General features: G+C 42.6%; 1 protein-coding gene across 2 annotated transcripts in view; it reads left to right on the forward strand.

Annotated features, from left to right (window-relative positions):
* Positions 1-26648, forward strand: part of UNC5D (unc-5 netrin receptor D) — a 562375-nt gene that overhangs the window by 502694 nt on the left and 33033 nt on the right. For both annotated transcript variants that reach the window (XM_075273020.1, XM_075273019.1), the window contains exons 11-13: positions 4313-4481; positions 10546-10773; positions 20979-21128. In XM_075273020.1, the coding sequence (XP_075129121.1) occupies positions 4313-4481; positions 10546-10773; positions 20979-21128 (547 nt within the window). The remainder of the gene's footprint in view (positions 1-4312; positions 4482-10545; positions 10774-20978; positions 21129-26648) is intronic.

Here is a 26648-nt window from a genome sequence, read left to right on the forward strand (position 1 = left end):
GTATTCGATCGAATACTACGGTATTCGAAATACTCGTACTCGATCGAGTACCACTTGCTGTTCGAATGTAAAAGTTTGATGCAGAACCAGCATTGATTGGCCGAATGCTATACAGTCGGCCAATCAATGCTGGTTCTTCTCCTACCTTTAGAAGTCTTCTCCGTGCAGCTTCCCCGCGGCGTCTTCCGGCTCTTCATTCACTCTGCCAGGCATCGGGCCTGGGCAGAGCCGACTGCGGAAGACGGAAGCTGGAAGACACCGCGGGGACGCTGCAAGGAGAAGACTTCTCGGAGGATCCAGCCCGACCCTCACTCGTGGACTTGGTAAGTGTAATTTGATCGAACGTTGCCTACCCCTGAAACGAGCATTTCCCCCCATAGACTACAATAGGGTTCTAAATTCGATTCGAGTAGTCAAATATTGAGGGGCTACTCGAAACGAATATCGAACCTCGAACATTTTACTGTTCGCTCATCTCTAATCATATCATATCTTTATGTTAGGGCCATTCTGGGGTACATTGATCGTCTTCGACATAATAGTTCCCACATGCCACCGGTAATCAAATGCCTCATATTTTACTAAGGCATTTGAAAGGATAATGCTCAAATCAAAGAAGGGACCAATCAGAGACCCAATGGCCATGGCATTTGTATCCTAAGCTGGTAGCCATATTTGAAGTGTCACCATCAACTGTACTATTTTGGCAGATGTTGGAAAGGGGTTAAAGAAGGATAATTGATCGAGAAGGGTTGAACTGGATGGGCCTGTATCTTTTTCAACCTACTTTGCAAATATCTAGTAATAAGAGCCGATATACCCTGAATGTAATGTATTTTCCTATGTGACCAGTCTGAAGCTGTTACAATATACTGCACCACTACTCGATATGCAACCTGAACATGTTGCATTTATGGAACATCCCTATGAGATGTATTTGAAACTTGCAAACAAAGAGTTTTGGGTCACTAAATTATTAGAAAGATTGAAATACTATTCATATCTGCCACCAAGGGAGATCAGACCTGCTGACGAAATGAAATTTGCACAATATAGGAAGAATCTGAAAATGGAGAATATGATCAATATAAGCCTATGACCTAAGAACACTATACTTCCCCTCCTTCCTTGTACTGTACTTCCCCTCCCTTTATTCGCTCGCCTATCTATTCCCATTCATCAATCTTCCTATCTGTTACACTCTCCATTTTCCAATCTATCTGCTACGTTCTTCCAGCTGGGAATCCAGATCCTGTTTTGTGTTCTCCTCCTTCCCTTCCTCTCTCCTTTGTACGGCTGCTGACCTTTTTTCTCTTCTTGTTGGCTCCATTAATGGTCTCTTGGGACTCTCTTCATACTTTCATGTATCTTGAATGGGACCTAATGGGTTTTTAGCACCTGTCTTTGAATTAAAAGCTTTTACCAACTGGAAAGGTGAAGAAGAAAACCGCTATTAAATGGGAACGTACACAAGGGACGAAACAATCCCCAAGCACCACTTTTGTGTTTTCACATTTATACGTTCAACACTTTTAAGATGGCATGCCCTAGAGCAGTGCCATCCGTATCCACCTAAAAGCATGTACGGTACATTACACAATCCTATTCTATGTCCATGAACAACTATACTATAAATATTATACTACGGGGCTGAACTATGGACTGAACTTGTGCCTCAGGTTAAGAAAATAAAAGGAATATGTTATCATGACCTAGTCACATTCTACAGAGTGCATTTTTTTATGTTGTGATGTCATATGGCACTCGGCTTCAGGTATAGCCACTTTTATTGATGCTATTGTTTTATTGTAGTCTTTTAATATGTCCGTTCAAACAATGAAAACATGTAGGATCTTGGGGCAACACGGCTCAGTGGTTAGCACTGTAGCCTTGCAGCGCTGGAGACCTGGGTGCAAATGCTGCCAAGGACAAAACTCTGCAAGGAGTTTGTATGTTCTCCCCGTGTTTGTGTGGATTTCCTCCCATACTCCAAAGACATACTGATAGGGAAAAATATACATTGTAAGTCCTATATGGGGCTCACAATCTACATTAAAAAAAAAAAACATGTAGGATTCTATTAACTTTACCGGATCCATGATGTTTCTGCTTTGACTTTCTAAAAATGGATCAGGGCAAAATATTGCTCTTGTTTTACATTTGCATTACAAGTACAATAACCAAGTATAAAAGTACAATAAGAATAAAAGAAATCTCTATAGTCTGGTCTTCGGGATTTCAAGAATGACCATTTTTAGTTAGATGATTAAAGCCAGCCATACACATTAGGTTAAAGGGAATGTGTCATCAGAAAATGGCCTATTGTTTAAATCATGTTTTAATGGTAAACATATTTTTTAATAATTTTTTTGTGATCTTGTTTTTAATTTTCCATATATTTATCTATATCCTAAAAATGTTGCATTTCCTCCTCTTGCCACCAAGCCTTGATGTGTCACTTCCTGTTTCCTGGAGACAGTCTATGGGTCATAGACGCCACAGTCTGGAGCAGACACAACTGACCTCTATAGAAGAGGTTTTTTTTAGGTGTGCTTTGTTACCTGCATCATTATACTGTATAAAGGGAGTAGTAGTTAAGCTGTGAAATCACCTATTGGGACTGGTAGATTCTGTGTCCTATCTACATCAGTGAGCATCAGTCTACTGACAAGAGAGATGCTACAAAAAAAAAAAAAAAAAATCTCCTGCAGGAAAAAGGAAGCTTTTTGTTTGGTGACCAGAGTAGAATTGCAGATTTTTTTTGCATATATATATATATATATATATATATATATATTGACATGGAATTTAATAAACCTCAATTCCTAAAAAAAAATGTAAATGTTTAAAATGCTACTTAAAGAGCACCTTTCATGTCCACGCGGGCACATGTTGTTTTATATACCACCAGAAAGTCGACAGTACACTGAATTCAAATGTTGGCTTTCCCTTTATGTGCCACCGGGCAAGAGGTATTGGTGCCGTTACTGATGTTTGCTCACTGACAGAAGGACATTCCTGACAGTATAGCTGGGCTGGGAGGAACACCCCCTCCCACCCCCGACAGTACTCGTCCATAGCTCTGTACTGTACTGTCAGAGGGGGCATTTCTTAGCCGCCCAGCGATGATGCTAACCTGTGAGGAATGCCCCTCCTGACTGTCCATAGACGAATACTAGGGGGGCATTCCTCACAGCTCAGCATCATCGCTGGGCGGTTAGGAATACCCTCTCTGACAGTACAAGTCAGTGGGGGTGTTCCTCCCAGCCCAGTTAGACTGTCAGGAATGCCCTTCTGACAGTGGGCAGAGATTGGTAATGGCACCGGTATCTCCAGCCTCGGGGCACATAACAGGAAAGTCAACAGTGCACTGAATACTATTACCCTTCTTCAGCTGAAAGTACATGCACACATACGTGTGCATGTATATGGTGGGATGGGAGAAACATATGTCGGCCAAACCAACTTTACTCCACCAGCTATTAAATGTTTATGGTCAATGGTGACATTTTCTTGTATTCATTTTCTAGAATTTTTATCCTCCAAGCTGGATATTTTCTACCTTGTTAGTGTTACATTTAAGTAGATCTGTTGTGTCCAAACATAGAAATTAACAGATAATTCGTAGAATTTAGTCTAAGCAGCATACACAGCGGCATAAGCTTTCAGCATAGCATCCACAACTACCGTCTGTATGCGCAATGATAAACCTGCGAGATTTACTGGTTGCCACAAATGAAAGCCCTGTTATCCAGCTGTCAGAGGATCTAATCCTGAGATTACATTGTCCAGCCAGTGCTACTGTATAAAACCAATCAAGCGTGGACCCCAGAAAACTCCGCGTTTAGTCATCGGAGCTTTAACTTGACTGAAAAAAGCAAACACGGTATAAATGGGAAAGAGCTATGGAAAAGTCAAACTAAACTCTACCACGACCAGACGAAACTTCTCATACCGAATATCATAATATTGTGCAATATTTCACTATGATTTTAAAGGTTGGGGTGGACATGTCCTCTCTGAGGATAATATAATTCCATTAACATGTCAGTGTCTGGGTCTATAGGACCTATATTTCATTTATATGAGACTGCTGATGCTAGGATTGTAAAACCACATTAGATCAGCCTGTAAGTCTCTTCCTAAAGCTAGACTTGAACACAGCTTCAATAAAATTCGACTTGATTTTCTCATGTAGCGAGTCATTCGATGTTACCGGAGGTTTGATTATGCCGAATAGGATGGGACGGTGGAAGTTGTTGCTTTTGGTACCACTTAGGTTTTCTAATGTCTCTCTTTGCTCTGTTAATAGTTTGCAACTGGAAGGTTCGGAGGTTCTTCTGGGACCAGAAGTCACCTGTGGACCTCTTGATATGACCTTCTCTACTCCTGTGGCCTTAACTATCCCTCACTGCGCTGAAGTAAGCTGTGAGCATTGGAACGTCCGGCTCAAGAGGAGATCACAGCAGGGCAAATGGGAGGTAAGTGACTGTAACAATACAATGTCCAATAGACCTATACTGTACATCTGTTGACGTGTACTTCTCGAAAACCATTTTTTTTACATTTTTTTGTAAATGGTTCAGGTGAATATAAGGAACTTTGTAATACCGTATATACTCGAGTATAAGCCGAATTTTAAAGCACAGTTTTTGTGCTGAAAAAGCCCCCCTCGGCTTATACTCGAGTCAAGATTTTTTTTTATTTTTTTTTGGGGGGGGCGGGTGGGGTGGTCTATGATAGTAATGTATAGAATCTCCCATAAAATAGTGAAAAAAAAAACGAAGCTTTAAAAAAATATAATAAAAAAAATAAAATAAATAAAAGGTCTAAATCACTCATTACTGTGAAACACATACACATTAGGTGACCCTGTGTGTGAAAGTGCCCGGTCTACTGAATATAGAGTATCTGTAGTGCTCCTGTTCCATCGGGAAGGGGTTTATAGGAGCACTGCAGATACCCTATATTCAGCCAGGCTGAATTCCAAGTGGGGGAAAAAAAACCCAGTCCTCAAGCTCAGGGGAGGGGCAGACAGACAACCAAAACACCCTCTCCCCTTCCCCAGCACCTACTGCACCCAAAAAACATTTTAATTTTTGAAATTTTCCAGTAGCTGCTGCATTCCCCCCCCCCCCCCCCCAGCTTATACTCGAGTCAATAAGTTTTCCCAGTTTTATGTGGTAAAATTAGGGGGGTCGGCTTATATTCGGGTCGGCTTATACTCGAGTATATACGGTATATCTTATCGGAGAAAGGTATTCCTATCTCCTGTATTCACCTCCTTTTCTGCCTGGTAAACTGATCAAGTCATTGAGAGATCTGTTTTCGGTGTGAAGACAGGTAGAGCTCACAAAAAGGATTACATTATGTAGAAGTCTATGGAAGAGGATGAGGAGGAGCCCAGTGAGGGAGAAATAAGCATAGATATAAGCTGATATAGGAAACAGTACAGGTAAGTTCACACAGAGTTTTTGCAGGCCGATTTTGATGCAGAATCGATCTCAAAAAATGCCTCAACTCATTTCTATGGGAGTCAAGAGAAGATTTTTTTTACTCTAGCTCTTTGTTTCTGCTAGAGGGAAAAAAAAAAAGCATTGTGAGAAATCTTCAGGCAAATTCCGCCTTGCATACCCATTGAAATGTAGGTGAGGTAGAAAAAGAAAAATCACTACCTTTTTTTGCAGTGGTTTTTGTTTTTTTTGTTTTTTTAAACAAAAACTTTGGCCAGGATGTGGAATAAACGGAAAAAAATGCGGGATCTTACAGTCACAGCAAAGTGGATGGGATTCTAACATTAAACAACACACTGCAGAAATATGAGGTGATTTCCATCTTGGAAATCGCAGCATGACAATTATACCTACGTAAACGCCGGCGGTTTCCATATAGGTGTAGTGGAAGCAGATTGACTGCAGAGGAAACCTATGCGTCCATAGTCCAAAGCGCTATGGAAAGAACTGCGGTGCGTTGCTTTTTTTGGTGTGGGACGCCACGTCGGGGGTTAGCTTTTAGCATCTTTTTTTCCTGTAGCTGAAAAAAATCAGCTAGAAGAAAAAAATCTGCCTGACTCCCATTGAAATGAAGGGAGGCATTATACATGGACTTATACAAGTTTATATGCAATAAGCTTCAGTAGAAGAGCAAGTCTAATAAGACAAGTCAGATGTCCCAAGTACAAGCTGCAGCAACCTTCAGGAGACTCCGTGATTTCCACGGATAAACTTTTGTACCTACCAAAATCCTCATTCTCCTCCATGACCTTATAAGCAAACTCAGACAGGATGTTGGTGCCAAGTAGATGGCCCTTGTACTTTCTCCATTTTCAAATTTATTAAATTAATTAATTAAAAAATGTTTGAAAGTTTTTAATGTAATGTTGATTGCATCCAGTGAAAATAATTTAGCAAAGGAACAGTGATCTAATAAAAATGTACTGCAGGGGAACTAGGTGATCTCTTTGGGATCCATGGTACAAATAACCTCTTGACAATCTATCTCTTGGAGACCACAGGTAATCAGTCATTGGTTCCCATACAAATACAGCCTCCATGTTTGGACACCAGGCATTTATTTTAATTATATTAAAGGATTACTCTAATCCTAAACTTTTGTAATATCTCCACAGTATATGCAGTGCTTGTCCTACCTCTGGGACCTAAACCTATCAGGAAAGGTGAATAGCACTCTGCTCTTCCTATGACTCCCATTGACTTACTTATAGGGAGAGGGACCAGTTTGAATCAAGAATGGGGCCATGTGACTCCTTATTCTCCAGACAGGTGGAGGTCCAGTGGCATAACTACTGTGGTAGCAGTGGTAGCGGCTGCCACAGGGCCCGGGACGTTAGGGGGCCTGGTGACAGCCGCTACTGCTGCGTTTTTTTTTTTTTTTAAATAGTCCGTTACGGGCCCTATTTACTTACCGATCCTAACTGGGCCGGGATTGGTAAGTGATACCGCAGGCCCCACAAACACTATCATTATACTCAGGGGTCTTTTAAGACCCCCGAGTATAGTGATCGGAGGCCCGGGAGCGGTAAGAAACATAAAAAATACTGTTACTTACCTCTCCACGATCCTGCCAGGACTCCTTCCTAGTTGTCTGACGTCTCTGATGTCACATGAACCTGGCCTGCGTCTCGTGTCATGTGACGTCTGACGTCACTAAAGAAGGACGGCAGTGGAGGAGCCGGGGACAGGTAAGAAACAGTAGTTTTTTTTATGTTTTTATTCCCCCGGGTCTCCGATTATTATACTCTGGGGTCTGAAAAGACCCCAGAGTATAATAATTGTTTATGGGTGTCCACTATGGGCTATAATACTGTGTGCAGGGGCCAGTAAGGGACATAATACTGTGTGCAGGGGCCAGTAAGGGACATAATACTGTGTGCAGGGGCCACTAAGGGACATAATACTGTGTGCAGGGGCCACTAAGGGACATAATACTGTGTGCAGGAGCCACTATGGGGCATAATACTGTGTGCAGGGGCCACTATGGGCTATAATACTGTGTGCAGGGGCCACTAAGGGACATAATACTGTGTGCAGGAGCCACTATTGGGCATAATACTGTGTGCAGGGGCCACTATGGGCTATAATACTGTGTGCAGGGGCCACTAAGGGACATAATACTGTGTGCAGGGGCCAGTAAGGGACATAATACTGTGTGCAGGGGCCACTAAGGGACATAATACTGTGTGCAGGGGCCACTAAGGGACATAATACTGTGTGCAGGAGCCACTATGGGGCATAATACTGTGTGCAGGGGCCACTATGGGCTATAATACTGTGTGCAGGGGCCACTAAGGGACATAATACTGTGTGCAGGAGCCACTATTGGGCATAATACTGTGTGCAGGGGCCACTATGGGCTATAATACTGTGTGCAGGGGCCACTAAGGGACATAATACTGTGTGCAGGGGCCACTAAGGAACATAATACTGTGTGCAGGGGCCACTAAGGAACATAATACTGTGTGCAGGGGCCACTAAGGGACATAATACTGTGTGCAGGAGCCACTATTGGGCATAATACTGTGTGCAGGGGCCAGTAAGGGACATAATACTGTGTGCAGGGGCCAGTAAGGGACATAATACTGTGTGCAGGGGCCACTAAGGGACATAATACTGTGTGCAGGGGCCACTAAGGGACATAATACTGTGTGCAGGGGCCACTAGGGAACATAATACTGTGTGCAGGGACCACTAAGGAACATAATACTGTGTGCAGGGCCACTAAGGGACATAATACTGTGTGCAGGGGCCACTAAGGGACATAATACTGTGTGCAGGGGCCACTAAGGGACATAATAGAGCGCGCAGGAATGTGGAGGAGGGGGTCGGTCGAGGTCGTCGGTGTCGGTTGGGGGGGGGGGGGCATGTCAATGTCAAAAGTTCACCACGGGCCCCTCCATTCCTAGTTACGCTGCTGTGGAGGTTCCTTAGGTAGAACCCATTTCTATCAAGCACAGATGGACATACATGCTTATAATGGAAAAATCTCTTTAAAGGGAGTCTGTCATCAGAACTCAGCACAGCAACCCAACCCACAGATAGATAGGTTAAGGTTACTTGAATCAAATGGTGTTTTCTCATAGAGAATCTGTCCCAAATTTGATTTGACAAAGACATCGTCTTTGCTCCAAAGGGGTAAGTGGCAATGCCCTCATTGTTCTAACGAATCCATTTGCATATTAAAAAAATTGGTGATATTTTGGGATCGGAGGCACTGTTTTACATGGCCACAACACTCTTTGATTTAGGTTACCCTATGGTTACCCTATACTATCTATGCGTCTGTGGTGTTGGGTTGCTATCATGGGTTCTGGTGACTGACTCTCTTTAATGTATCGAAATGTCATGAAAGAGCACAAATCATCCAGCGCATGGTAAGGATGTAAAAAAATATTAAGAATAATGAAACATTTCTGCAGAAATCTAATGTCTTAGTACAAGACTTTGACTTGCAGAATATCTCCAGTATGTGCTATCCACATAGGGAATGATGAGTTGTAGCTATCTCACATACACTGATGTTTCCGCCGAGGTAATATTTTTCTGCATCAGTAGTCTACGATCACAACATCATTCTTTCCACTTGGTTGCTATGTTATAAATATTTTTTGTGTAGCCTACAAAAATTATTGCCTACAGAGTTGAACGCGTTCCAACAAACGAAGCGGTATGTGCAAATGTGCAGCCATCTTTTAGGCATCTAAAAAAAGAAAGCAAAAACTAGCAAGTACACAAAATTATATCCAATTGGTTTGCTCATTCCACTCCAATGAAGCCCTACTTTATGTGACTATAGACAATCCCCCAGGTAGTCTCTGCTGCGGTTTCCGACATTGTTTTTCATGCAGGACTTTTTTGCTATGGTTTGCTACATGGGGCCTTAGCCTAAAAGGAACTTTCTGCCAAGCTTTATACTTAGAAACCCTTCCCACAATATTAATCCCCACTAGCTCTGCATAGCTTACTTTAGATTCACACTTGCTCTCGACTTTCCATTCTTTGGGTCCACTTGGGGATCAATAAGAAAGCAGATGACGCCAAAGAGGATACCTAATCTCCCATCAGGGAAAACACACTATGCATGCAACAATTCTCTGCTGGAGCTATAGGGGTTGGGGTGATTACAGCTATAAACAAGCCTAAAAGTTAAGGGGAGGGGCACAAGTCACCCTAACCACATTAAAATTCTTTCTAAATCTCCATTTCTTTGATGGCCGGAAATTTGCACACTGTAAATTTTTGATCCGTGTCCAATGGTGCAGGGATCAAAAATGGAGAAGAAGATTGATAATGCACAGCCACGCACTGTCAGAAAGGAGAAAATTAACCTTTTGTTGGCAACAAATATTAGTGGGTCAGCAGTATTTAGTCAGGGAGAGATCCAGTGGGGGAGGCTTTGGGCCAAAAAGTCTCTGATTATGTGGAGGCATTGACTGTGGTTAGGAATAATGGTAAGATTATGTATACAGGTATGTTGTGTACAAGTCTTCACACTGGTCTGAGTGTAGAAGAACAAAAAGATATGTAATGCTGCTAGTATGGATGGGGATGGTGAGTGTGAGGAGTTATGTAAGGTGGCCCTAATTTAATTTTTTCACCAGGGCCCATGAGGCTTTAGACATTCTCATCAATCAAAGGAACAGGGGCTGATATAGCAGTAATCCTGCAGGACACTCGGAAAGGTTGGCAGACACCCTATAGACACTATACGGTGTATGCCAAGTAGCTACTTATTATAGGGCAGGGTAGATTAACAAAAGTTCTCCTTCTCTCAGCTCATGGTTGTAAGGGTAAAAGAAACTGATAATATAAGACTATGTATGGCTGCATTCACACAGAGTAACATTGGCGTTTTTTGTGCTTATTTTGGCACAAACGCGGCGTATACGCGGCGCTATGTGCCAAAATAAGCACAAAAAACGCCAACGTTACTCTGTGTGAATGCAGCCTATGACTGTATATGACCATAATGTATGTTCAATAATTAGAAAATTAGACAATTGACACCAGCTCTTCATTTCCTCTTCAGGAAGTCATGTCTACCGATGATGAAACCACTTCCTTCTACTGCCTTTTGGATCCCTTTGCTTGCCATATATTAATGGACAGCTTTGGCACTTATGCTTTGGTGGGTGAACCTCTCACGGACTGTGCGGTAAAGGAGCTTAAAGTAGCTGTTTTTGGCTGTATGTCCTGCAATTCCTTGGATTATAACCTGAGGGTTTACTGCATTGACAATACCCCATGTGCATTCCAGGTAAGGGTTCCTGTATTTATCACACATTTGTGGTATTTGGTTCTTTTGCCCGAAACTTTATTGTCTGAACTCTTGGTCCTAACTGGCATGTTCTTCTACTAAAAGCCTTAAATCTTGTTGGTACTATTTCCAGAACACAATGTATACATAACTGTATGATGACGAAGCTGGGATCTGTAGCAAAAGGAAAATGCCCCACCTTGTTGCAGGTTCTCACAGTTAGTAATGGGAGTTAGGTCTCATGCACATGACTGTGTGCACTATTAGGCCTTATTCACATCTGTGTTGGTAATCCGTTTGTATACATCCGCATGGGGACACTCCCGAGTGGACTATCAAATGCATTGGCAAGCACTGTGCAGTGAAAGCACACGGACCCCATAGACTATAATGGAGTCCATGTGCTTTCCGTTTGGTCTCCGCACGAGTCATGCGGACAGGAAAGTAGATCATGAAGAACCTTTCTGTCCGCATGTTCCGTGTGGAGACCGTGCAGAAAGCACATGGATCCCGTTATAGTCTATGGGGTCCATGTGCTTTCACTGGACACCTCTTGCCAATGTGTTCGGTAGTCTGTTACGAGGATGACCCCATGTGGATTCCCCCAAATAGATTACCAATGCAGATGTGTACCAGGCCTTAGTATGCTAGCCATGTTTTCATTTCTAAGGCTCTAAACACACAACCTATTCCTGTCCTTTTTGTGGCCTGTGCTCAATGACCACAATGACTGGAGCTGTGCAGGCTCGGTCAGTGGACAGGCAGAACATTGATGTCATCCATGTGTCATCTGTGCTATTCAATCATGGTCGATCATTGTCACCTTATAGTCTGAATCCAGTCAGAGTTGGGGCAAGTTTAGTGTCGAGTCGGAGTGGCTCAGAAAAAAATCTACCAATTCTGACTCCAACTTCAAAATCAAATGATTTTTAATTATATTATTTTGTATACTGTTATCAATATTGTATAATTCATTAGCTGCATAGTTTATTGCTTATTTTCTTTATTAGGAAATCAATCCTCATTACCACTTTTGGCTTAGAGCGGGTTATCACCTGCACCCGATCTCCGCTTTGTGGGTTTCTGCCTTCTGCCCGAGAACTAGAACTGGAGAAACCCGGCAGTCAGTGCCAGCCCGGGAGCGCCCGGGAACATCTTCTGGTCTCTGTGGCGAAACAGTTTTTTTTTATCCGGGCACAAAGACCTGCATGTCCGACTTTGTGTCTGGTTAAAAAAAAAAAAAACGGTTTCGCTGCGGAGACCAGAAGACGCTCACAGGCGGATACTTTGCAAACTGACTGCTGGTTTCCATCTCCGGTCCAGTTTCTCGGGTAGAAGACGGAAACCTGCAAAGTGGAGACCGTGCACAGGTGTGAACCCGTGCTTACACTGATTTTTAGCCATTTACAAAGGAGTCAGAGCAGGTGTCAAAGTCCGACTGTGGAAAAACAGAGGAGTTGGTTGGAAATAACAATTCTGGATCTTCATTTCCAATATCTCTGCATTGCGTGTTCCTCTTTCATTCCTTCTAGAACTTTCTTACTAAACTGACAGCTGGGGGCACAGTGTGACACACACAGCACGTATCGCACAGTTAGAGAGTTTGCAGACACCTCTCCAACTTGTATCACCTAGTTGTCAATTTATTCATACATTTCTAGAAGGAATAACAGAGGACGATCAGAATGCAAAGTATGGTAATGATGTTCTAGAATTATTTCATGAAAGATTCAGATATTTATTAAAACATATATATCCAGAGAGACTAGCATATAAACAAAACTCACACCATAGGATATGTTTTTCTTCGGCACTCGATGGCAGATGTATAGCTGCATTTGTCTGGCGACCTACTTGACATATTCACTTATTCACATACTGTTTGCGAGGTGAATGAAGCCAATAAGCGAGCTAACTACTTAGCAGCACTTAACACAACGCAAAGCCTATTTCTCCTTCCAACTCAAGATTCGCCAGCCGTATACAGCTTGAAAAGTCACAGGATCACATGGATTTTAGCAAATTTTCACACTGTGCAATTCAAATGAGGCCGCATCCAGTTTATATCAGCGAGTCTGTGATTAAAATTTGCAAATGAGATTTCTGCTGCCGCACGGGTTTCTTTCCAGGATTGTGTTTCTCATAGAAGAGATGCCAAGGAAGAAAGAAAAAAAAAAACCTACAATAATGTGACCATCCCTGTGTGGCAAGGGTGGAATCCTACTCCTCAATGCAAAAATGTTATCATTAATAAACTACACGCCTTGCAATTTTGGTTCTTCACACATGATGTCCCCCCGTGTATAGATGGCGGCGGTCACCCTGTAGATGGGATTGATATCTTATACACTGTCGCGCACAGAGCTGCTCTCAATTTTCTTACATTCGTGATCCCTGTTTAATTTATACTCTGGAAGTAGAAATAGGCATTAAAATTAAGCAATGGGAAAGATTTCTGGAGCAAGAAGATGTCCTCCTCGCCGTACCCTCTAAAATTGAGCAGCGGTATAATAATCGGAGATGGTACAGAGAGCACAGACTGTGAAAGCGGAGAAGGAACACTTTTTCAGCCTGCAAATTGCATTCATTTTAATCGGAGACAAAAGGACAAAGTTTCAGTCTCATCAGGTTGATCATATGAAGGACAAATCAAAGCGTTTCCTCTGCCTTTGTTCTTATAATAAAATGAGAGTGTCAAACATAGCAATTTCTCACTTTCCGAAAATGATCTATGCTTCTGATGCGACGTGTCCCTTCCTACAGGCAGACGCTGCTCCAGTTCTTCCTTGCGGTATCTTTTATATACCTGTACGGTAGAAGCACCTGACAATATCGGGATAGGCGTAATGTATTACAGCTGTCTTCACCCCTAAAATAGCTTCGGCTCTAAGGAATAGTATTTGCAAGCTACGGAAACAAATACACGGTGATTACCTTGCACAAGTCGGGTACGAAAGCAACAAGGAGGTTAATTAGACTTACGCAATCTTTACCGTGCGGCGCAGGAAGTGTTATTTTCAGCTTTTTAATTGCTTTTTTTAGTCAATTTTAAGAAAAAAAAAAATCAACAACAAAAAAAGATTATCTAGAGATCTGGAATCAGAATGATGAGCTTACAATATTAAGGACTATGGGTTCAAGAGTTCAGCGATATCCGATTTTATTGTCCTCAGTGTTACATTTTGATTCTTAGGTCTTATACACATGTCTGAGTCATATAGGAGGCTGTGAAGTACACATAGGGTCCCTGGGGTCTCGTACTACTGTATGAAGCCGTAGGTATTCCATATTCTGCTATACACTGCTCCATATGATGCTGTATTTTATTGATATTTCACACTATGATCCATTCTTGTGATGAATAATACTTTATTTTCAGTAGATCTAACATAGTATGCGGCGCCGGCCAAAGGTACGGCGGAGTACTGGTGAAAACCTACACAAACAAAGTACAAACTTCGTGCAGATGTTGTCCAATAGCTCCATAAAATTATATTTTATTGAAGCTTGTATATTTTTGTTGTTGATGGATTCATGTGGAATTTGGTACAATATGTCTCAGTTAGAGATGAGCGAACACTATTCGAAACAGCCGTTTCGAATAGCACGCTCCCATAGAAATGAATGGAAGCGGCTGGCACGCAGACTTTGCCGGCGGTCGGCCGCTTAACCTCCCGCGTGCTGGCTACGTCCATTCATTTCTATGGGAGCGTGCTATTCGAAACGGCTGTTTCGAATAGTGTTCACTCATCTCTAGTCTCAGTATAAAACACAAGGTCCTATGCACTTCTTTTAGCACTGTATTCAGTACACTGGAAAGATAACAGCATTAGGCACGATTCACATCTACGTTTGGCATTCCGTTTGGCCAGTCCGCTTAGGCACCCCCGAATGGAAACCTATATGCATTAAAAACTGGTTAGCTAACAAACCACACGGACCCCATAGACTATAATGCGGTCCATGTGGTTTCCGCACAAAATATGCGGAGGGAAAAATGGACCGGATTTTGACGCAGAATCCGCCTTAGAATCCAGCTCCAAAAAACACCTTGACTTCAATGGGAGCCATTCATTTCTTTTTTCTGCTAGCGTTTTTTTGCCGCTCGCGGAAAAAAAGTAGCGTGCTGCCCTATCTTAACGCAGATTCCGCAGCTGAATCTGCCATGACATCCGTGGTGCTACACTCCTTTTCAACTATGCCCATCTTTTGGGCTTAATCTGGAGTGTAATGCCGTGACTGGATGCCAGATTCTGAGGCGGCCTCCACGTCAAAATGCGGTCCAGAAAACCCTCAGCCTTAGAAGTCAAGAGGATACATTAGGATTAGAGATGAGCGAACACTAAAATGTTTGGGGTTCGAAATCCAATTCGAACAGCCGCACACTGTTCGACTGTTTGAACGGGGTTTCGAACCCCATTATAGTCTATGGGGGGAAATGCTTGTTTCAGGGGTAGGCAACATTCGGGCTGGATTCTTCTCCCTGCACAGCATCCCCGCGTCCTCCTCCGGCCTTGAATTCACTCTGCTAGGCATCGGGCCTTGGCAGAGCCGACTGCGCATGCCCACGCTACAAGCGGACATGCGCAGTCGGCTCTAACCAGGCCCGATGCCTGGCAGAGTGAATGAAGAGCTGGAAGACGCCGCGGGGACGCTGCACGGAGAAGACTTCTAAAGGTAGGAGAAGAACCAGCGTTGATTGGCAATATATAGCATTCTGCCAATCAACGCTGGTTCTGCATCGAATCTTAACTTCGAACAGCTAGTAGTACTCAATCAGTACTCGAGCAGTACTCGATCATCTCTAATTAGGATCTTTTATACTATACTATTCATCCCTCATAACTGTCTTGGCTCCAATAATGGAAACCATGATGTTTGTGTAAGCAGAACCTAAAGGTGATAGATATATAGTATCAAGACTGTATGAGATCTTCAGTGTAGATGATAGGATTGTAGAGGATTATAGACCATGTACACAATGGGACTCTCCCCATTTTCTACAGATTCTCTCAACTCTCCTGTATAGCCTCACACCTATACCAGTTCACTTTACTCATGAAGAATTTGTGCACTTTTTGCAACAATTTATGTTCTTATTAAAATGGAAGTAAATCTGGCTTTATAATATTTTGCCATTTTTGTGTTTCCACCATCTGTGCAGATGGTTAGACTACAAAGATACCCCCAGTGTAGTCTGATGCTGCAGTCATGTCGCTTCCTTTCATTGCCTGAAATGTATTGGAACAAAGTAATAAAAGTGGTTGCAAAAAGTGCACATCCCCTTTATTATATCTTCTATCTACTGGAACATAACTCAGTTTTATGAGTTAAACACACTTTTTGCCTCATTCCTAGCAATTTCTAGAAGTGGCAAGCCTATATACTGTGCGGTCATTTTCTTACTGGACTTTGGTCTACAGTGACCATCATTTCTCAAGTATTGAATTTCATTACAAGGATTTTATAAATTGTCATGCCCAAGAACAAGAGATTTGTGTAAATAGGAAATAAGGATTCACGGTGACAGCTTCCTCTTAAAAGCAACAAAAAAAATAATTTGATTTTGCAGCCTGTCGACTCTGAAAAATAAGAACGCATTCGGAGCCAAATCATTTATAGCTGGAGCTGTACCTTTGAGCTGGTAACATTTGGCAAGCATGCCCATGGGCACGTCATGCTTCTTTTCATAGAAAATAATATGCCTAATACGCATGATTCTGTATAAATTATGAGATACATAGGATATGCCTGTTGTTGGCAGATTGTATCCCACAGAAACTGCTTCCATTGTTCCTTCTAATAAATCCTTTGTTAGGAAACTTTGAGCACCCTAAGGTTAGAGCTCACCATATTATTAGATTGATGTTGGGTGAACCTGGCTATTTTGTCAATGAACAATCATATAATGCGTAGAAGTATATCTTCATGTTCCTCGAGAGACTATAGAATAGGTTGTCACTATCATATGGAGGGGTGTCTGACACCCGGCCATCCTCACTGATCAGCTGGTTCACATTTGAATTCGTAATCCGTTCGAGGAGTCCACATGGGGAATGGAATACCGAACGCATTGGCAAACGGTGTACAGTGAAAGCACACAGACCCCATAGACTATAATGAGGTCTGTGTGCTTGCTGCAAGATCTCCGCATGGAACATGCAGAAATAAAAGTAGATTGTGAAGTTCTTTCCTCTCCACATGTTCCCTGCGGAGATCTTGCGGCAAGCACACAGAACCCATTATAGTCTATGGGGTCCATGTGCTTCACTGGCACACCACTTGCCAGTGCGTTTGGTATTCCATTCGGGGGGTCCCCATGTGGACTCCCAAACAGATTACCAACGCAGATGTGAACGAGGCCTGATTCTGCCATACTTCATATAAATCAGAGATGTTATGTTCATTGGTTGCTTGGCCTGCTTGCACCTCAGTCCCATTAAAGTAAATGGGACTGAACCGCAACACCAAGCACATTCACTGTAGTGAATCCTGCTAGGGACAACATCTGCAAGGAGTTTGTATGCTCTCCCCGTGTAGGTTTCCTCCCACACTCCATAGACATACTGATAGGGAATAGAGATTGTGAGCCCTATATGGAGCAGTGACTGATAATGTGATATGATGGCGCTATACAAGTAAGCATAAAATAAAAAAAAGGTGTCTTGATGGGACTGACATCGTTTTTATGCAGAATAATCCAACAATGGAAAAAAACAACAACACCATATATGTGGTTTTTATGTGAATTAATAGTTAATAATAATAATTTCTGTTTTCTAGCAAACCATCTAGGATGAAATCCCACAACATAAAATGAATGCTGCGGATTGAAAATGCACAACGCATGTCAGTTTTATAAAATGTCATCCGCTTTGCTGTTACTGTAACACACTGCACAATTCCATGGCAGAATATCTGTAACATATCCGATCAGTGTGTACATACCATTAAACTGGATTGCAGACTGTAAACTGTAAAGCGTTGCGACAATGCAGCATGTCTGTTACATTTATGGAAATGCTGGCGTTTTCTGCATAGGTATAATAAAAGAAGAAAGCAGACTTTCTGTGAAAAGGCTTCCGAAAAAAAACATGATGCGCTTCCACCACAGTATTTTCCGCAGTGTTTTTTGGCAGCGATTTGCTGCATGGAGTAGGGCTAGTTCACGTGGAGTTACATGAATTCTGTGTGTACTCAGCCGCAACGGGATGCCGGTGTAGTGCACTGGCATCCTGCTCTGGATTAGGCCCAAATGAATGGGCCGGAGGCGCACACCGTGGACGCCATGGCTCATTCAGCTGCTGAATCTGCGGCAAGATAAAGCAGCTTGCTTATTTTTTCCACTACTAGCAGTACCCATTGAAGACAATGGGTACCATTTTTGGCAGTGGATTTTGAGGTGGACTCTGCGTCAAAATCCACTGCCAAAAGACTTTGTGTGAACTAGCCCTTAAAGTATAACACATGTAGCAGATGTTTTCTTAAGTAAAATCTGCAGGACCAGGCAAAAAATTCTAACCCACACTGTGTATAAATTTCCGTCGCAGTAAATTCAGTGTAAATTTTGCTACAGTTGCAGATTGGTCATGGAGTCATTGTGGATTTTCCTCTCTATTTCAGTCCTTTATTGATGTTTAACAATTTTTTGGACATTAAAGTTTTTTATTGAAGTTTTCATAATAACATACAACAGAAATGTAAATATGAAAAGATCTGCCATTACAGTATCAGGGTAGGGATAAAGGGAGAGAGGCAGAAGGAGGTACAATGCATGTGGAGAGGACAAGAGGGTATGGGACAAGGAAAGAGGTCATAGTCTCTGGCGCAGCAGAGCAACGAGTCACAAAGTACAATGCAGCAAACAACAGAAAATAACCTGTAGGAGGCAAGCTAGTGGAGCACGAGATATTATGAAGAAGGGGCATGAAAAGAGGTTTAGAAGGCAGAGTGTCTGAAAAGCAACCATGAAAGGAACATGAATGGAAGAGAGCACAGAGGCAACCCAGAGTTTGGAATTAGCGGATGGTGCCAATCTAGGATATGAACAGTGACCTTGTTAGGTAACATTGTATAAAAATCCAGGAGGGCTAGGCCACCTAGCTGTTTAGGTTTTGTTATGACCCATTTGGTTATTCTGGGCTTTTGAGGCCCAGATAAATTTGGCAAATGCTTTCTGGATGGTGGAGAATAATTATTTTGAAAGGATGACAGGGACCATTTGAAAATGGTAGAGGAGTCTAGTGAGGAGTAGAGGAGTCTAGTGAGGAGTAGAGGAGTCTAGTGAGGAGTAGAGGAGTCTAGTGAGGAGTAGAGGAGGCTACTGTGGAGTAATGGAGCCTAGTGAGGAGTAGAGGAGTCTAGTGAGGAGTAGAGGAGTCTAGTGAGGAGTAGAGGAGTCTAGTGAGGAGTAGAGGAGGCTACTGTGGAGTAATGGAGCCTAGTGAGGAGTAGAGGAGTCTAGTGAGGAGTAGAAGAGTCTACAGAGGAGTACAAGAGTCTAGAGAGGAGTAGAGGAGTCTAGTGAGGAGTAGAGGAGTCTAGTGAGGAGTAGAGGAGTCTAGTGAGGAGTAGAGGAGGCTACTGTGGAGTAATGGAGCCTAGTGAGGAGTAGAGGAGTCTAGTGAGGAGTAGAGGAGTCTAGTGAGGAGTAGAGGAGTCTAGTGAGGAGTAGAGGAGGCTACTGTGGAGTAATGGAGCCTAGTGAGGAGTAGAGGAGTCTAGTGAGGAGTAGAAGAGTCTACAGAGGAGTACAAGAGTCTAGAGAGGAGTAGAGGAGTCTAGTGAGGAGTAGAGGAGTCTAGTGAGGAGTACAAGAGTCTAGAGAGGAGTAGAGGAGTCTAGTGAGGAGTACAAAAGTCTAGAGAGGAGTAGAGGAGTCTAGAGAGGAATAGAGGAGGCTACTGTTGAGTAATGGAGTCTAGTGAGGAGTAGAAGTATCTAGAGAGGAGTAGAGGAGTTTAGTGAGCAGTAGAGGTGTCTAGTGAGGAGTAGAGGAGTTTAGTGAGGAGTATAGGAGTCTAATGAGGAGTTGAGGAGTCTAATGAGGAGTCTAGTGAGGAGTCTAATGAGGAGTAGAGGAGTCTAGTGAGGAGTAGAGGAGTCTAATGAGGAGTCTAGTGAGGAGTAGAGGAGTCTAATGAGGAGTCTAGTGAGGAGTAGGGGAGTCTAGTGAGGAGTAGGGGAGTCTAATGAGGAGTCTAGTGAGGAGTAGAGGAGTCTAGTGAGGAGTCTAGTGAGGAGTAGAGGAGTCTAGTGAGGAGTAGGGGAGTCTAATGAGGAGTCTAGTGAGGAGTAGAGGAGTCTAGTGAGGAGTCTAGTGAGGAGTAGGGGAGTCTAGTGAGGAGTAGGGGAGTCTAATGAGGAGTCTAGTGAGGAGTAGAGGAGTCTAGTGAGGAGTCTAGTGAGGAGTAGAGGAGTCTAGTGAGGAGTAGGGGAGTCTAATGAGGAGTCTAGTGAGGAGTAGAGGAGTCTAGTGAGGAGTCTAGTGAGGAGTAGAGGAGTCTAGTGAGGAGTAGGGGAGTCTAATGAGGAGTCTAGTGAGGAGTAGAGGAGTCTAGTGAGGATGCTCATTTTTAGAACGTTGAGATTTTTCACAATGTATGACACACAATCCACAGGATAATCTGCAGCAACAATTTGGTGTGCATTTGAGTAGATTTACTGCAAAGTTTCCACAACAAATACCACCCACGCGAGCCCATAGAGATGACTTCCCATTTGCATAAGTCATAATGTTACCATGGTATACACTCTACAGGTTAGCATACAGTATATACCTTCTGCATTACATTATCTAAAGGGCTGTCACGGTACACAAACACTGCAGCCCTACACAGCTAAATCACAAATTCATCTCTGCTACACCTACCTGCATAAAGCAATATATGTCAAATAAAGAAGCATATCACGGTTTGTCACACTGTAACCAGCCATTACTTGATGCAGTCTATGCTGAGGTGTATCAGAGATACGTGTGCCAGTTATTAGGATTCTGCCGGCATTCCATTACAGCAAAACGACAGCCGGAGTAAAATGTGGCCAAGCCTGACACTAATAGCTTTATTCTTTTGTCTTTATATTCATTTTATGATCATTTTAATATCGCTCGCCAAGGAAGAAGACATTATTCCAAATGCCACTCAAACACCTTATAAAACCCTATGGGTTCATCCTCTTATTGATTTCTCCTGTTCCTTTTGTAGGAAGTGCTTTCTGATGAGAGACATCAAGGTGGACAGCTGCTGGAAGAACCAAAGTTGCTTCATTTCAAGGGGAATACCTTCAGCATCCAGATTTCTGTTCTCGACATCCCTCCCTTCCTCTGGAGGATTAAACCATTTACTGCATGTCAGGTACGTGAAGCATTTGTCTTTGCTGCTATAGATCTTTTCTCTACTGACGTACTGCAGACATGGCGAACAACAATCTAGACTTTTTTTTTTACTTAATACTCATTGATTAATAGCTAATGCATTTAGTGCTGCTGGAAGGATATCAGATGAACAGCAGTAATGATTATTAAAGACTCCGGAGTCCATCTGTGTCTGATGCCAGAAGTATCCCATCCCTGAAAGTTGCAGACAGAAGACGATAGTGTCAGCAGATCTCGGAGTACAGAATAAATATGGGAAGTTGAATCTTATATTACTGGGAAACTTGGCATTGAAATGTTGGGTTTTTAATAGGGCGACCATAATGTATAGTGCAAGGGCATATACATGGGATGTGGTTTTTCGGTAAAAACTGACCCTGACCAGCTGCTATGATGATTTAGAGGGGCAATGGCCAGGTAGAGATAGCCTCTGAATGACTAGGGGAGTGTAGGTCACCTATATTATGCTCTAACTAAAATCAGCCTTGGACAGGTGGGTGGTGTGCATGAACCAAAATGGAGGTCAGCCGCACCCCGCAAAAGCATGATGCAACAAACACATAAAAGTTGCTCAGCACTATGAAACAATATTATACCGCCAAACAACTTATAATCATAGTCACCACTCACTCCCTGGATCTCTGTAATGTGTGGGCTCGGGGCAATGTCATTCTAAAGCATGGAACCTGTCGACATTATACTGAATGGGAGCACATAGGGGACAATATGCTGTAGTAGTCATTAAGGTGGGTATTATACTGTGTATGAGGAACTCCCTTCATGATATGGCTCAACCTCATCCCCAGCAACCCATAAGACAAGAGAATCATGTACACATCCCTGACACAGGGTATAGTCCCACCATGGGGAAATTCAATGTGCTACAGTAGCATAGTAATATAATAATATAATTCAAGAAAGAACACATACAAGCTCATAGCAGATATAAAAGATACTAGGAGTCATAGCAACTAAGAAGAAAAAAGAAGGACTCAGGATCATGTAGTTCTCTGTGCAGAGTGATCTTCGGTTAGCCTGATGTAGATCATGTAGCCTGATCGTGGTTGGGAGGAAGAATCTCTAATAGCACTCCTTCTCACACTTGGGGTGAAGCAGTTGGTCACTGACAGTACTGCACAGTGCTGCCACATTCTCATACATGGGATGGGAGTTGTTTTCCAGCATGGAGCTCACCATGGACAGTATCCTTCTGTCACCCACCACCTGTACTGGGTCCAGAGGGCTCCCCAGGACAAAGCTGGCCCTTCTAACCAGCCTGTCAAGCCTATTTCTATCCCTGGATGGTATGCTACTACCCCAGCAGGCCACTCTGATGAAGATGGCTGATGCTACCACAGAGTTGAAAAATTCCCTAGGAAGTGGCCCCTCAGAGAGCCTGCTCTGACCCTTTCTGTGCAGCGCATCCCGGTCCAGGTTATTATTGAGGAGCACACCCAGGTACTTATAGGTCTTGACCTATAAGTGTTAATAGTTTATTTTTGTAAATGAACAAAATAGTCCATTAACCACTCTTTGCCTCCATCAATTTTTCTAGATACACTTGCAAATAGTTTTTTAAGAAACTCAGCAGGGAGGTTATTCCTGCCATCTTGGAGAACTAAGCACAGATCTTCTGTGGATGTAGGCTTCCTCCAATCCTTCTGTCTCTTCATGTAATCTCAGACTGGATGATGTTAGCATCAGGGCTCTATGGAGGCCATATCTTCATTTCTAGCAGCCCGGTGGCTCACTGTTAACAATGTTGCATTACGGCAATGGAGTACTAGATGTGAATCTGACCACGAGAAATATCTGCATGGAGTCTAGGTTCCCCTCATTTTTGTGTCTTTCCTCCCACATGCCAAAAATATACTGGCAGGTAAATTGCCTTCCTGTAAAACAACTGACCTTTGAGCACCTGTATGGCAGCCACTAACTTTACAATGCTTCCTGCACCTTGAGTCCCTTAGTGAGAAAATAGCATTACACATGTTTATCATTTTTGGTCATTCCACGCCTCCTCCTCCAAAGGGTGCTCACACCAAATATTTATGGGATTATATTTCTCTTTTCTTAGTGTGAGCAGTGCTTCTATAGCATATGTCCTTGTTAATGGTGGCACATGAGCAGCATTGACCCACCATGAAGGTGGTGCACAGATGGGTCCAGTGAAGGGTACAGTGTAATTGTGGCACATATGTCCAAAGTATGAAAGGAGCATGTGTTTTGTATGTGTGGTGCATGTATCTGGCATGTTAGTGGGGTGTGTGCACGACATGCATCCAGTCTGTGAATAGCTCATTTGCAGAACTGGGTCAGGGACTAAGAGAACTCCTTAAGGAGAGTGTCTATTCAGGCCACCTATGCAGGCGTATGGAGACTTACAAGCCATTTTCGCTCCACTGGGGGATACTGGGGAATATGCAAATCTCTTTTCCAGGAAGTAATTAGAAAAACAATACTTCTGCTCGCTACCTCTAGGACAGCCCCATTAAACATCATGCATTTTTTCAGAAAGCCTGGTACCGCATAAACGTAGGGCATGTTTGGTGATCGTCCAGCATTTTGGATGTTATATTTGCTACACCTAGGTGACAAATGTTTGGCATGTATAGTTTTGTGAGTGCCATGCTGTTTCCATGATCAAGAACGTAGCAGATGTCCCACCAATATCCAGATAGGAAGTAATATGACTGCAAAATCAAAATACACATTGCTAGTATCCTGCCATAGAGACACATAGGTCTGCATAGGTGCTGCATACACAAACCAGTGGAAACTTTTTAAAAAACACAAATTGCTTCATTTTTTGTTACTTTTTAAAAAAAATTATTTGAATATCATTGAATTAATAGAAATAATACTTCAAAAGGTGAACATAGTCTGTAGGATCTAAGATAAAATAGTCTGTATTAATAGCGTGGCACGGAAGCTGAAAATCAAATGAATAATAAAAATAGTTCTCCATATTGTAAGTATAAAATATTATAAATGTTCCAATTGATTTTCACAGATTTTGACAGGTTTTTAAGTTTTAAAGGGTTGTAAATGTATCTCACTTGAAAACACGTTTCATTACACTAACATATAAGAAGTTCAAGCTGATAATGTGTGGGAAGAATACAACGTATTGCAGAAAAATAAGGCTCTAATTAAAGAACATTTTGTTCTAAAATCAAAACTTACCTGAAAATTCTCAAAATCCCGACAATACTATCGAGACACTGCTGGATTTCCAAAGGTGAGAGTCAGTGAAGGCTGCTATTGTAGTGTGCAGTAGTTTCTGCTAGCCTTGACCCCCATAGAAACATGAATGAGGCCCCATACATATGGATCAGTTACAATTCAGCTTTGTACAGATCTATAATCATGTATTCATAGAGGATACACATCTATTTGCATAATGTCCATGTATACAGAGATATATCTCTACATACTGATACATAAAAGAGATAAAGAAAATTATATTGCAGCTATTGATCAGAGAATTCCCTTGAGTAAGGATAGTTGAACTTGCTACTTAACTCTAAGGGTGCCTAACTCTGATGTACAAGATCCTGGGTTTGAGACCGTGGACAAACAATTGAATAGTTTGTCAAAGCTTTTTTGAAATTGGGTTATAAGGCAGGGACAAGGCATATGTAAGAAGATAACTCAACGACAATCAGTAAGTCATGGTTGGGTTTCTGACAAGTGCCAGAATATAGGATTTTTCAGCTTTAATGGCCATATCCATTGGCATCCAATCAAGACAACAGTTTATCACCACTAAAAAGGTTAGAGAAAATCTTTAAGGCTTTGCAAAAATTTTTTAATTATTTATATATGCAAAAAATATTTCACTTGTTGCGAAAATGACAGGATTTGGCCATACCTGCAAAGTGGTTGGGATTCTTTTTTTTTTTTTTTAAATGTAGATTGTGAGCCCCACATAGAGCTCACAATGTACATTTTTCCCTATCATTATGTCTTTTTTGGAACATGGGATGGAAATCCATGCAAACACAGGGAGAACATACAAACTCCTTGCAGATGGTTTTATGCCCTTGGTGGGATTTGAACACCAGGACTCCAGTGCTGCAAGGCTGCAGTGCTAACCACTGAGCCACCGCGTGGCCCCTAGTGATTGGGATTCTGCCTAATCCTATCCATACATTACAGCAAAACAATCTAGTGGAAATGCTGCAATTTCAAAAAACGCTGACTAGAGATGAGTGAACAGTAAAATGTTCGATGTTCGATATTCGTTTCGAGTAGCCCCTCAATATTCGACTACTCGAATCGAATATCGAACCCTATTATAGTCTATGGGGGGAAAATGCTCGTTTCAGGGGTAGGCAACATTCGATCAAATTATACTTACCAAGTCCACGAGTGAGGGTCGGGCTGGATCCTCTGAGCAGTCTTCTCCTTGCAGCGTCCCTGCGGCATCTTCTGGCTCTGAATTCACTCTGCCAGGCATCGGGCCTGGGCAGAGCCGACTGCGCATGCCCGCACTACAAGCGGACATGCGCAGTCGGCTCTGCCCAGGCCCGTTGCCTGGCAGAGTGAATGAAGAGCCGGAAGACTCCACAGGGAAGCTTCATGGAGAAGACTTCTAAAGGTAGGAGAAGAACCAGCGTTGATTGGCAGACTGTATAGCATTCGGCCAATCAATGCTGGTTCTGCATCAACCTTTTCCATTCGAATAGCGAGTGGTACTCAGTACTTGAGTACGAGTATTTCGAATATCGTAGTATTCGATCGAATATCTACTTGATCAAGTATTACTCGCTCATCTCTAACGCTGACGTTTCTGTAAAGCACAACATGTCAACTAAACATACGGAAACGCTGGAAGAGTCTGTAATCACGTAAACAGTCAAAATAAGATACAAGTATAAGGGTGCATGCACACTACGTAACGCCGGGCGTGTATGAGAGCCGTACACGCCGGCGTTACAGCAGGGCTGCCGAACACTTCCCATTCACTTCAATGGGAGCGCTCGTAAACGCCGCTGTTACGAGCGCTCCCATTGAAGTGAATGGGAAGTGTTCGGCAGTCTGCCGTAATGCCGGCGTGTACGGCTCTCATACACGCCCGGCGTTACGTAGTGTGCATGCACCCTAAAGAAGACTTTTCTTACATTGTAAGTTATGATGTGCAGAATCTTCAGTTCTTTGCACAGAGCAACATTTTGCAGATATGCTGTGAGGAAAAACAACTCCTCCTATCTTAAATTACTATGTTAAGAGACCAGACCCTTCGTCCTCTACTTACTTTGATCCATCTTGCAACTACCGAGACAAAACTAGCCTAGCAACAGAGAGCGAACTCGAAGGGAGACACCTAATGGTAGGAACAAGCCCTGAAAGTAACTTTCTGGTAGTTTTAGTCTAACTCTCAGTACAGTAGACAAGCTTTGTCCTCTGAAAACATCTTACACCAGCATAATCATTGGAAATACCAACGAGATAGTGCCGCACAACTATAACACCTTGACTCTCTTCCAACAAAGTG

Source organism: Leptodactylus fuscus, chromosome 5, assembly GCF_031893055.1.
Source record: "Leptodactylus fuscus isolate aLepFus1 chromosome 5, aLepFus1.hap2, whole genome shotgun sequence".
NCBI lineage: Eukaryota > Metazoa > Chordata > Amphibia > Anura > Leptodactylidae > Leptodactylus > Leptodactylus fuscus.